This window comes from Octopus sinensis, linkage group LG10 (assembly GCF_006345805.1).
Source record: "Octopus sinensis linkage group LG10, ASM634580v1, whole genome shotgun sequence".
Lineage (NCBI taxonomy): Eukaryota > Metazoa > Mollusca > Cephalopoda > Octopoda > Octopodidae > Octopus > Octopus sinensis.
Window position 1 is genome coordinate 72935744 of NC_043006.1, and position 13637 is coordinate 72949380.

Consider the following 13637-nt stretch of genomic DNA (forward strand, 5'->3'; position numbering starts at 1 on the left):
GGTGTGTAGCTCAATTTAGCAGTTATTTTTTTCAGTTGCTCAAGATATTTAGTAGCAACTTCTGTATCAGCATTAACAGCTTCACGAGTTATTTTTAAGCTGTGCAAATTCAAGCACTTCTTAAACTTTTCAAACGAACTTCACTAGCCAGAAAAAAACTATTTATAAGAAGTTTCACCTGCCCCTTTTTATGTATATTGTCATACAAACTTTTGGCCCTTTTTTTTCAAAAATTTACTATAATTTTGATTTGCAACCACATCATTGCGAGTTTGATCTCACCTCATGGTACATTTGCAAGTGTAATCTTCAACAGCCTCATGATTATTGGCACATTATGTTGAGTTCAGTCCTCAATCCATACCTTTAAGAACTGTTTCATTTTAAGCACCACATCAGATTTATGAAAAAATAAAGTTTGGATGGTCAACAAAATAACTTCTTCAGCACTTCACTTAATTTTCTCTCTATTGTCACCCATTAGTTCCCACTGTAAAAAATGTGCAAGCTTTAATGTTGATGATTTTTACTCTTGTATCAAGCCTTTTTAAAACATCAACTTTAGTATCCTGAGTAACCCTTTTATGATTCCTTTTCACCCTACTGCATTCAGTCCCACTTGATAGCTTCTTTCTAGATATTTTGTAATGTAGGTAAATTCAACAGTGACAGCAATCAACTATTATCCACAATATGTAGTAAAATAACACAAGAAAGAACTGCTTTGTGAGTGAAAAAAATTGTTGTATTCTTATGGATGTAAGGATGGACATCAGAAGAAGAAACGGGTGAAAGGTGAGGTGGCAGGAAATGCTGTATGATTAAACTTAGTTGGTGGGTTACCAAGTTCATGTCCACATTGTCTTCGCATTTCTAACTTAAGGCAAAAGTCTCAACATCCTATTTAGACTCAATCACTGTTGTGTTGGCATACAACATATGTAGCTACAGTCCTTATCATGCTGAAACTCTTATTGTTGTTACTAGTTAGTTAATCAAATTAAGTGGTTTGCTTGATGTTTTGGTGGTGGTGTTCACATTTTTATTAATTGTATTGTTGTTGTTTAGTTTCAAGCCAATCTCCATTGACCTAAAACCAAAAGCAGTTCATTCAACCATTAAAATATGCTGCCTAAAATAAGAGACAATCACATTATCTCATAAGACTGTATTTATTTTAGATGGACTTGCTTATCTTGTTCTTAGTATTGCTGCTGTTGTTCATCATTAAAGAGTTGGTGGGTTAGTAATGGGAGTGGTTAAGTGTTGATAGGTGATGGAAGCGAAGGTTGATTTATATATCATCATCATCGTTTAACATCCATCTTCCATGCTAGTATGGGTGGGACTATATATATATATGTATATATATATATATAGATAGATAGATCGATAGATAGTATGTGTATATATACATGGAGACAGACAGATTGGAAAATTAGACCCTCATTGTGACTCAAAATATACATAAGCATATGCATAAATATTCACAGTGAAAATTACTCAAACTCTGTAAGTACTTATTGTGAGGTGTACAGAAACACTTGCATATACACAAACCACACAGAGACATTTGAAGATATGTATCATGAGCAATACTATCATCTTAGCTAAAACATTGAGAAGTTGCTTTTTGGCTAAGATATATATATATGTAGCTTTTAAATTGTTAATATCTGAGTTTCTTTTAAAGGCAAAATTATAGACCAAACCTCAAAATTAGTGGTCATACTTCACAATTTCTGTAAGCGCAAAATTTCATAACCTGAGGTAGCTGTAATGCAAGGGATGCCTCTGTGAGGTGTGTGTTTACATACGCACATATATACATATATATATATATACACATACACCTATAAACATATATATATACACACCTATACAGATATACATACATGAGCATATATATGCAAAAATATATAGAAACATTCATACTCATCATCATCATCGTTTAACATCCGCTTTCCATGCTAGCATGGGTTGGACAATTTGACTGAGGACTGGCAAACTAGATGGCTGCACCAGGCTCCAATCATGCATACACACACATGTGCATGCACACATGTACACACACGTGCACACACATGCACACATGTACACACACACATGGTTGCATGCATACACATGCACACACAAACACATACAGACATATGCATGCACACATACATACATGTATTTACATATATATATTTTTACATGTATGTTTAAAATAGGAGTAATTTATCACTAATTATGTTTCTGTGCTGCTGTATGCCAAGAAGAATATTGGTCTGAATTAATTAAAGGACTAAACTGCTAATTAAAATGTGTAAATTAATGAGCTGCTGGTTGGTAAAAAAAAATGTTTTTGTTTGTTTTTTGTTTTTTTAGCTAAGCGTCCCACTCCAGTTAATGGGGTTATAACGCAAAAGGTCTCTTTCGTGTTGCTTTTCAGAATTTTGCTGGTCCCGTGCTCTTCTCCATTTCTGTTCCATCAGCTGCAAAATGAAATAATTTTGGTTAGAAACTTTAGAAAAGAAATTTTTCTAAATTATTGACACCACCACCACCACCATCATCATATCATCATCATCACCCTCCTCCTTCTCATCCTTGTTGTCGTCGTCCTCCTCCTCATCATCATCACAGTCATTATCATAGCCACCATTACAATCACCATCACGTCCTTTCTACTACAGGCACAAGGCTTGAAATTTTGGGGGAGGGTCCTAGTTGATTAGATCGATTCCAGTGCATAACTGGGACTTATTTAATTGACCTCAAACGGATGAAAGGCAAAGTCTACCTCGGCAGAATTTGAACTCAGAACATAGACAAGGGCGAAATACCGCTAGGCATTTCACCTGGTGTGCTAACGATTCTGCCAGCTCGCTACCTACACTCACCATCACATCATCACCCTTCTCTTCCTCTTTATCATCATCAGTCATTATCACCATCATCATTACACTTGTCATCCCTTCATCATAATCATCATCATCATCACTCTTACTATCCTCCTCCTCTTCCTCCTCACCATCATCATCAAGGTACCCGCTCGCAATACCTTGGTTGACATAAGGTCGTGGCTGAAGACTTTCAGTTTGCAACTTTTTATCTTTCGCTTGTTTCAGTCATTAGACTGTGGCCATGCTGGAGCACAATCTTGAAGATTATCAATAATAATAATAATAATAATGATAATAATAAATTTGGTGGGGGACGGCTTTTGTAGGGCTTGCAAGGGTTCTTAAGGTACTTTTTAATATTCAACTTTTTCTCTAACTTTCACACTTTCTCTCTTGCTTATTCTTGCTCTCTTTCTCTCTTCTCTACATGCCCACAAACACACACACACTCTCTCTCTCCCTCTCTCTCTCTCTTATTCATCTTCTTTCTCTCTTCCACTCACTTTCACACTTTCTCTCATATATTCTTGCTCTCTCATTCTTACAGGTGTAGGAGTGGTTGTGTGGTAAGTAGCATGCTTACCAACCACATGGTTCTGAGTTCAGTCCCACTGCGTGGCACCTTGGGCAAGTGTCTTCTAGTATAGCCTCGGACCGGCCAAAGCCTTGTGAGTGGATTTGGTGGACGGAAACTGAAAGAAGCCTGTTATATATATATTTATGTGTGTGTTTGTGTGTCAGTGTTTCTCCTCCCAACATCGCTTGACAACCGATGCTGGTGTGTTTGCGTCCCAGTAACTTAGTGGTTTGGCAAAAGAGACCGATAGAATAAGTACCCGGCTTACAAAGAATAAGTCCTGGGGTTGATTTGCTTGACTAAAGGCGGTGCTCCAGCATGGCCGCAGTCAAATGACTGAAACAAGTAAAAGAGTAACTTGTCAGCTCTCTATCTAGCTGTCTGCCTGCCTGTGTGTGTCTCTCTCTCTATTCTATGCCTCTCTACTTGTAAGTTGTCTTTCCATCCATCCATCCATCTCTCCCTCCTTCCTGCCATCTCTCCCTCTTTCTCCTAATAAATGCCTCTCTGCTTGTCTGCTATCTGTCTTTTCCTCCTACCCCTCTCTCTACCTCTCTCTCTTCCCTTTTTTACTGTATTCCTCTCTATTTGCCTCTTGTCTCCCTCCCTGCTGCTGTATTCCTGTATACCGGTGTGTTATTTGTCTGCCTGTCTCTCAAAGACCATGTTCATTCTCTTCAAAAGTATATTCACATCTTGACTTTTACTCTCTCTCTCTCTCATACTTTTCCTCTCTCTTTTCCACTTTCTCTTTCCTCTCTCTTACTCTCTCTCTCATACTTTTCCTCTCTCTTTTCCACTTTCTCTTTTCTCTCTCTTACTCTCTCTCTCATACTTTTCCTCTCTCTTTTCCACTTTCTCCTTCCTCTCTCTTACTCTCTCTCTCTCTCTCTCTAAGACTATATTCAATCTCTTCAAAGCTATATATTTACATCTTGGCAAGTCTAATAATAAGATATCTTGGGTGGAGCCGACTGTTGAAGAGAAACAAAATAGAAGAAAGTTTAACACAATTTGTGTGTGTGTGTGTGTGTGTGTGTGTGTGTGTGTGTGTGTGTGTGAAAGGCGAGGGTAAACTATGGTGATTAACTTACAACATGGCAAGGTGGATTTATGTTTAAATAGTGATAATGGTGGCGGCAGTGATGGTGTTGTTGTTGTTGTTGATGGTGGTGGTGGTGTTACAGAATGGTGGAGGTAGGTGGAGAGGGGAGAGGTATTCATAATGGAACTGAGTCAACTATGCCTCTAGACGTCAGAAGCTGGATAGTGTGTGTTTCAGTACCATCATCATAGCCATTGTCGTCATCATAATCACCACCATCATCACCACTAAGATCACCACCATCAACATCATCATTGCCTTCATCAGCTTTGCTGCACTCATTATATAAAGAGTAAAAAAAATCATCAACATCACCATCATCATCATCAGCATCTATAACACTATGTTACTCTCCAGTGAATTTGTCAAAGGATGGGTGATTGGAGAACGCCAGTTGATCCCCAATCTGAAGATTTCCTTGGATGGCCTTAGTTGGAGTCTCTCCTCTATCAAGTGGACAGCTTCATCCATGTGTTCACATAGTTTGTATCCTGTCTTTTATCTTTTATCTTTTACTTGTTTCAGTCATTAGACTGTGGCCATGCTGGAGCACTGCCTTTTTTAGTTGAAATGAATTGATCTCAGCACTTTTTCCTTTTAAGCCTGAGACTTATTTTATCGGGTCTTTCGCCAACCCACTTAGTTAAAGGGACATAAACACACCAACACCAGTTGACAAGTGGTGGTGGAGGACAAACACCGACTCAAAGACACACACAATTAGATACATATATAGATACAGACTGGCAACTGAAACTGGCTGTGGACAAGTGTACCACCATGCATTTTGGGAGAAAAAACCCTGCATCCACATACTCCCTCCACAACACTGATATCAAGAAATCCTCTTGCGAGTGTGACCTAGGCATCACTGTCAGCAGTGATTTGCGTTGGACAAAGCATATCTCTAAAATTGTCAAGAAGGCCGAGGGTGTCTTGGCATCACTCAGCAAGACTTTTGTTAGCGCTCTCCAGCCACTATTTAAAACTGTATACAGCTATGGTACGACCACACTTGGAATTCGCATCATCAGTTTGGAACCCCTATCTTGCTCAGAACATTGACCTCCTGGAATCTGTCCAGAGACGTGCAACCAAACACATACCCTCCATCAGACACCTACCATATTCTGAGCGTCTTGTTCCCTGGGCATGGATTCACTGAAGCTCTGGCGTCTGGCGACGGACTTGGTAAACACCCACAAAGTTATCAACCACCTCACCAACAACAACACTGAACACCTTTTTGATCTCCATGTGTCTAACACACGTGGACATGCCTACAAAGTCAGAAAACAACACAGCTCCCATGACTTTCGGAAACATTTTTTCACGCTCAGAGTTGCTGAAGCATGGAATAAACTGCCTGCGTCAGTTGTTGACTGCCATGACACTGCATCCTTTAAGGCCCTCATGCTTTCCGAAATCCGCCGAAACTACACCTGATTATATATACACTTTAGATGAGTTGTAGTGCACCTGAGCACTGTACACAATTATTATTATTATTATTATTATAAATATACATATATATAAATATACTCAAATTACCTCTATTTAACCATCTCACATCGTCTCTGATGAAGGGATCATCATCATCATCATCGTTTAACGTCCGTTCTCCATGGACAGTTCGACCAGGGATCTGGGAAGCCAGAAGGCTGCACCAGGCTCCAGTCTGATCTGGCAATGTTTCTACAGCTGGATGCCCTTCCTAACGCCAACCACTCCGTGAGTGTAGTGGGTGCTTTTTACATGCCACCTGCACAGGTGCTAGGCGAGGCTGGCATCAGCCATGGTCGGATTGGTCCATTTTACGTGCCAATATCCCAGAAACAGCTGTAAGACTATATCTATATCTTTTTCCTTATAAATGTCTTGAAAACTCCTCACAGCCTTGGCTTTGTTATCTCATTTTGTCCAATATATTATATGCATGCTAATACAAAACCCACTCCACACTTGCATCGAACCAAGAGTTTAACTGTGGTCTGTCCCTAGCACTTACTTAGCATTACCTGTCACTCTTTGGGTCTTCTAGATACCAGTACCTCTCATACCCCCCTCTCTCTCTCTCTCTCTCTCTCTCTCTCTCTATATATATATATATATATATATATATATATGTATATGATGGACTTCTTTCAGTTTCTGTCTACCAAATCCACTCACAAAGTTTTGGTCACCCCAATGCTATAGTAGAACACACTTGGCCAAGGTGCCACACTGTGGGACTGAAACCACAAACATGCAGTTAGGAAGCAAACTTCTTACCACACAATCATGCCTGCATCTGTGTGTATTTCTTTTATCTCGAGCCCCCCCTTCACTCCCCACCTTTCCTCACCTTTCTTTGTAAACCACACACAAACTGTAAACTGTCCTTGTAATATCCACCCCCTCGTCAAACACCTCTGTAGCAAATAAAAGAGAGCATCTTTATCATTATAGCATTAGACTGGCAGAATAGGTGGTGCTTCCGACAAAATTCCTTATGGTATATAGTTACAATTTTTTACGTTTTGGGTTCACATCCCTCTAAGTTTGATTTCGTCTTTCATCCCTCCTGAGATCAGTTATGTATGCCACCAGTCAATGCAGCACTGGATTAACCATTAAGCAAAATAAAGTATGTGCTTAGGACATCAAGAAAAGGATGGGATACCACAGAAATGGTAAATGGTTTACAGCACGAAAGAAATCACTTTAAAATTACTAAAATAATATTTGGGGTACCTTATCTCTACTGAGTATAGAAGCAGATGTATTTTGCAGTTAAAAATGTAGGAGAAATCTTTTCAAATATAAAGAGAAAGTATACAAAGATAAACATTATTTTTCATCTGACTGTTGGTTTTGTTTCATTTTGAAAAATAAAAATTTATTTTATGGTTTAGTTTTTGTGCCAGTGGCACATAAAAAGCACCATTTGAGCGTGATTGTTACCAGTGTCGCCTTACTGTCACGTGAAAAAACATTTGAGTGAGGTCGTTGCCAGTACCGCTGGACTGGCTCCTGTGCAGGTGACATGTAAAAAACACAATTTGAGCATGATTGTTACCAGTGTCGCCTTACTTGCACGTGAAAAAACATTTCAGCGAGGTCGTTGCCAGTACCGCTGGACTGGCTCCTGTGCAGGTGGCAATGTAAAAAACACCATTTGAGCATGGCTGTTGCCAGTACCACCTGACTGGCCGTCGTGCCGGTGGCACGTAAAAGCACCCACTACACTCTTGGAGTGGTTGGCGTTAAGAAGGGCATCCAGCTGTAGAAACTCTGCCAGATCAGATTGGAGTCTCATGCAGCCATCTGGTTCACCAGTCCTCAGTCAAATTGTCCAACTCATGCTAGCATGGAAAGCAGATGTTAAATGATGATGATGATGATTTTGAATTAAAATCAATTGGAGGTTGAATTAGCTTGTTAAGGGATGGTATCATCCAAGGAATTACTGGTTTAATACCTAATATTTATTGGGAATTATAATATTTGTAAAATAATAGGTTTGTATATAAACCACGGTTTACAATCATTCAACTGAAAAATAAGAAAATGGAGATATAACATTTAATAAAAATTTATTATCTGTAAAAATCAAACATAGTCTCTTACAGCTGTTTCAATTAAGCCCAATAAGGATTAAATAAATATTATTAAAATCATTTTTGGGGACAAAATCTCTTCAGAGGGGTAGGAAAAGATATACCCTTAGGTTTTTTTATGTGTTGTATTTTAGAATCATCACAGCAACACTTGTGACAGTGCCACGTAAAAGCACCAGTGCAGTGCCATGTAGAAGCACATGTGTGGGGCCACGTAAATGCACCCTGCACACTCTGTAAAGTGGTTGGTGTTAGGAAGTGCATCAGGCTGTAGAAACCATGTCAAATCAGACTGGAGTCTGGTGTAGCCCTCCAGCTTGCCAGCTCTGGTCAAACTGTCCAACCCATGCAAGCAGGGACAATGGATGTTAAATGATAATGATGAATGAAATGATGATGATGAGAGGGGCTACAGTAGTGGGGGAAGGAGAATTAAAAGTCTGAGAGGAAGGACAAGAACAGAAGAAGATTTTTGCTGTAGAGGAAGGAGCTATATGGATGCACACATTATAGAAGAGAGTATGGGAGTGGTCGGAGTGGCCACTCCAGCCACTCTGGACCAGATAAGTACAGGGTGCAATATTAATAAATGAATGACAAAAGAACTGAAGTGATATAATCACATTCATTAGCTTACAGCTGTTTTGGCTATAAAGACCTGTACACTCAGAGTTCAGTGTTAGTGTGATACCCAATGGCTTCAATAGTCTTAACACAAAGTATTTCTTTATTGGGGGAAGTGTTTCAGTATAATAATAATAGTGGTGAGGTGTCAGGGTGGAAGCTCAAAATACAAGGTGTGTAGGGATGGAGTCAGGAGAATGAATTGTGAGTGTGTAGAGGTTACAAGAGTGTGAGAGCGAAATAGTTTGAGATGGGAAATGGGTGATGGAAAGAAAATAATGAAGAGCTAGTGTTGAGGGATGAAAAGGGAATATAGGGGAAAGTAGGTGACAGTTGTAGAAAAATGGGTAAATCTGATGAGTAGATGTAGTGAATGGTGGCTAGGGAGTGACTGGTGACACAGCTGAGTTGGTGGGGGAGATAAGAGGGAAGATACTGGTCACATAAAGAGATGGGGGAATGAAGAGCAGCACAATCATAATAATCTTTTCTACTCTAGGCAAAAGGGCTAAAAATTTTAGGGGGTTGGGGGTGACAGTCAATTAGATCAAACCCAGTATGCAACTGGTACTTAATTTATCGACCCCAAAAAGATGAAAGGCAAAGTTAATCTTGGCAGAATTTGAACTCAGAACGTAAAAACAGACAAAATACTGCTAAGCATTTCACCTGGTGTGCTAATGTTTCTGCCATCTTGCTGCACAGTCATAATAATAATGATGCAATAAACAAGGGAAGGATGAGAGGAAGAGATGGCATATCATTGGGTAAGTTGCAAGTGTGTGTAGGGGGAAAAGTAAGCAAAGTGAACGGGGAAAGTGAGAGGTGTATGGTGGAGGGGAAGTAGAACACTAACCAGTTGCTAGAACAAAATATACAGTTTTAATAAACTGCAGCATTTTTAACTCTGGACCAGATAAGTACAGAGTATAATGTTAATAAATGAATGACAAAGGAACTGAAGTGATATAATCACATTCATTAGCTTACAGCTGTTTGGGCTATAAGGACCTGTACACTCAGAGTTCAGTGCTAGTGTGATACCCAATGGCTTCAATAGTCTTATCACAAAGTATTTCTTTATTGAGGGAAGTGTTTCAATATTTAGATGCAAGCAAGCACAGGTGGTGTCCCTGTTCAACCTCACCAATGCCCTATCCATGGAGCAAGCTGTACTCAGACCAACTAGGGCGAATAACATTTTGGATCTCTGCTTCATGAACAATATGGACATCATTCATGATGTGAAAGTGACACCGACATTAGTCTTGGATAACAACAGAATAGAGCTGTCTATGTTTGGGCTGAAAGTAGCCAGACATATACAGCCTAAAGGAAGCACTCGAAATCTCTCCAATCTGAACTTCCACAAAGCAGACTGGAAATTGATCCAAAAAGAGATCCTCAGACTGGACTGGCTGAAATGTCTCTCCACACCAGACATCGACATGAAACTAGAATGTTTCATGTCTGTTGTGCAAGCCATATGCCAGAAATATATCCCAGAGCACTAGGCCAAAACAAATAGGAACAAGATTCCAAGGGAGAGGAAGATCCTCATAAGACGATGGACAAAGGTTGCAAGTTGCCTCAACCAACATCCCAAAAGTAGCGAAATGTCCCACCTAAAAACAACACTGATGGAGATTGAAAAAAGGCTGCTACAATCCTATGTGAGGGAGAGAGCAAAGAAGCCTGGGTTATAAAAACATTAAGTCAAACCCAAAGGCCTTCTTTCATTAAACGAAAGAAACAGCCTCAGTACACTGCAAGATAGGATCCCTCTTCCAAAAGGATGGCTCCCTCACAGACAGTCCAACCAGAATCAGTGAGGTACTGAATGACGAGTTCAAAAGTTTCTTTACCACCCTGTTGGAACACAGACAAGTGAATGAACCAGTGAACTTCTTTGCCACTTCACCTATAACCAGCGAGGCAGTTACGATGGAATACATCAACATTAGTGAAGAAGATATATTACTAGCCATAGATGAGGTAGACGCAAACTCAACTAGGGGTCCTGATAGTTTCCCAGCAATCCTCCTCAAATCGTGTAAGCGTGCCCTGGCAAAGCTTCTCCAGATTCTCTTCCTGAGCTTTCTTGCAAATGGCAGACTGCCAAGCAAGCTGAAGGAGGGAATAGTATGTCCAGTCCATAAAGAGGGAAGCAGAGCAGATGTCAAAAACTATAGGCCTATCTCTCTGACTTAACGCATCAGCAAAGTCATGGAATGGATAGTCAGGGGGAAACTAATTCCATTCCTTAAAAAAAATAACTTGCTGAGTGATACCCAGCATGGCTTTTGACCAGGTAGGAGCTGCCTGACTCAGCTCTTACAACATTATTACTGGGTGTTGAGCTGGGTGTTGAGGCAGTTACTCAACAACTCAAATGCGGACGTAATATACCTTGATTTTGCGAAAGCTTTTGAGAAAGTGGATCATGGTATGATATACCACAAACTATGTGATCTTGGCATAGCTGGGAGACTTGGAGAGTGGTTACATGACTTTCTGAAAGATAGAAGTCAGGCAGTATATGTATGTGTGTGTGTGTGTGTCTGTATGTATGTATGTATGTATGCATGCATATATATATATATGTATATATATATGTGTGTGTCTATACATACATATATATATATATATATATATATATACTTACACACACACATATTTATATATGTACACACACAAACATGTATATATATATATATATATAATATATATGTTATATATATATATATATATAGACATACATATATATATACATATATATATGTGTGTGTGTGTCTATACATATATATATATATATATATATATAATATATATATATATATATATATATATATATATATAACACACACATACACACACACACACATACATATTTCTTAACTAGTAATGGTACACACAATGCATTTGACAAGATATAATCTTCAAATATAATGCAAACCAAAGCTTGGTTGCATTTTGAACTTAAGTTTCAGAATGTTGACCTGAGCTACATTTCAGGTTGTGTATACAAAATCATTTATACAAATAGATATGCATCATCATCATCATAATGCAGTGGTTCCCAACTTATGGTGCAGGGACCCCTTCATGGTCCCTAAAGGTAGTACTAGAGGTCCATGAACATGTTAAGACCTTTCAATATCCTGGGGTCCATGGGAAATCTCGTCTAAATAAAAGGGGTCTTTGGAAGTGAAAAGGTTGCGAACCACTGTTTTAATGTCTACTTTCTTATGCTTGTATGGGTGAGAAAGAGTTTATCAAGGCAGATTTTTTATGCATAGATACAGTGGCATTTGGTGGGTGTTATATTGGGTGTACTGTCACACCTAATGTCACCAGCTTTCAAGTACGGATATAACAAAAGTTTTCCATACAGATTTCTGATTAAATTAATGAGTAAGGCTAATATTTATAATGGATTTGCCATTTTGGATGGGTGTGCAGCTCACACCTAGCACACTCTGAATATGTGTCACTGCCTAGATACCTTTCTTGCTGCCAATTTTCACCTGTTTCCAAGCAAAGTTATATTTCCTCTATGGCCAAAAATGCTTTTGCAATATATTGGAAATGAATGACACTGCATGTCTGACAGTGACCCTCGTTTACAACTATTTCGCAATGTCAAAACAAGGACGACCGGAGAAATGGATAGACACACACACACACACACACAAGCTTCTTTCAGTTTCCACTTAACAAATCCAGTTGTGCTTAGAAGTGGGACTGAACTGAAAACCAAGTGGTTTGGAAGCAAGCCATTTTAACCACACAGCCACAACTGTACCTATTATAGAAAAATAAAAAAAGAAATAAGTGGAAGTTTTACCGGTGAGTGTGTTAAATTATAAGGCATTAACAGAGAATGACTCTTCCCAGACACAACAGAATATATATATATATAGGGAGAATTCACAAAAGATGAAGACAGGTGGTGTAGACAACAAACAGATGTATTAGTATAACGCTCGGGAAGTGAAAAAGTCTTTAACATTTCGAGCCTATGCTCTTCTGCAGAAAGAAACAAGGAGAGAAAATAAAGAATGTGTAGAGGCTAGCGATCTATACATATAAGATGGATGACCACTAAGTGGACATCTATTATGCTAGAAGTCAACCCCCCTATGGTCTTACCACTAAGAAAGGAATGTTCTCAAGAAAATTTAGCAAACGCCAGAACGTAAGTGAGCAAGACAAATGAAAAGATACAAAATATACAGATTAATCACAAACTCGGTTTCGTTGTTACCACTTACGTAATTACTTACGTAGATGTCTGCAGCTCGTTAGTGTGATCGTCATAGCAAAATATAATTTGCAGAACCATACACGAGTCGTCCGCATGAGATTGAACATGTATATAGTTCTACCAATTATATTTGGGGTTATATTTCAAAAGTCTTCATTTTGGCGCGCCAAAATACCGGAAATAATTCTGCAGAAAATAATTCTCTGCAGTGAATTTTGCCGGTTAGAGAACATAATTATTTAAATTTAAAATAATAAGGGTGAAAAATTTAATATTAATTTGATTGATATCAATTTGAAACCAGTGGTCTAGCATATAGAAAAATCTGAAGATTCAGAAAAATTATATTACATACATATAAGAGGGATGACCACTAAGTGGACATCCATTATGCTAGAATTTGACACTCTATGGTCTTACCACTAAGAAAGGAATGTTCTCAAGAAAATTTAGCAAACGCCAGACTTCTAGCATAATGGATGTCCACTCAGTGGTCATCCCTCTTATATGTATGTAATATTTTTCTGAATCTTCAGATTTTTCTATATGCTAGACCACTGGTTTCAAATTGATA

General features: G+C 38.8%; 1 protein-coding gene across 6 annotated transcripts in view; it reads right to left on the bottom strand.

The window, feature by feature from the left end:
* Positions 1-2274: 2274 nt before the first annotated feature.
* The window catches only part of LOC115216764, a 48168-nt gene continuing 36805 nt past the window's right edge, over positions 2275-13637 (bottom strand). For all 6 annotated transcript variants that reach the window (XM_029786332.2, XM_029786331.2, XM_036506814.1 and 3 more), the window contains one exon: positions 2275-2477. In XM_029786332.2, coding sequence (XP_029642192.1) covers positions 2367-2477 — 111 coding nt within the window. In that variant the 3' untranslated portion in view covers positions 2275-2366. The remainder of the gene's footprint in view (positions 2478-13637) is intronic.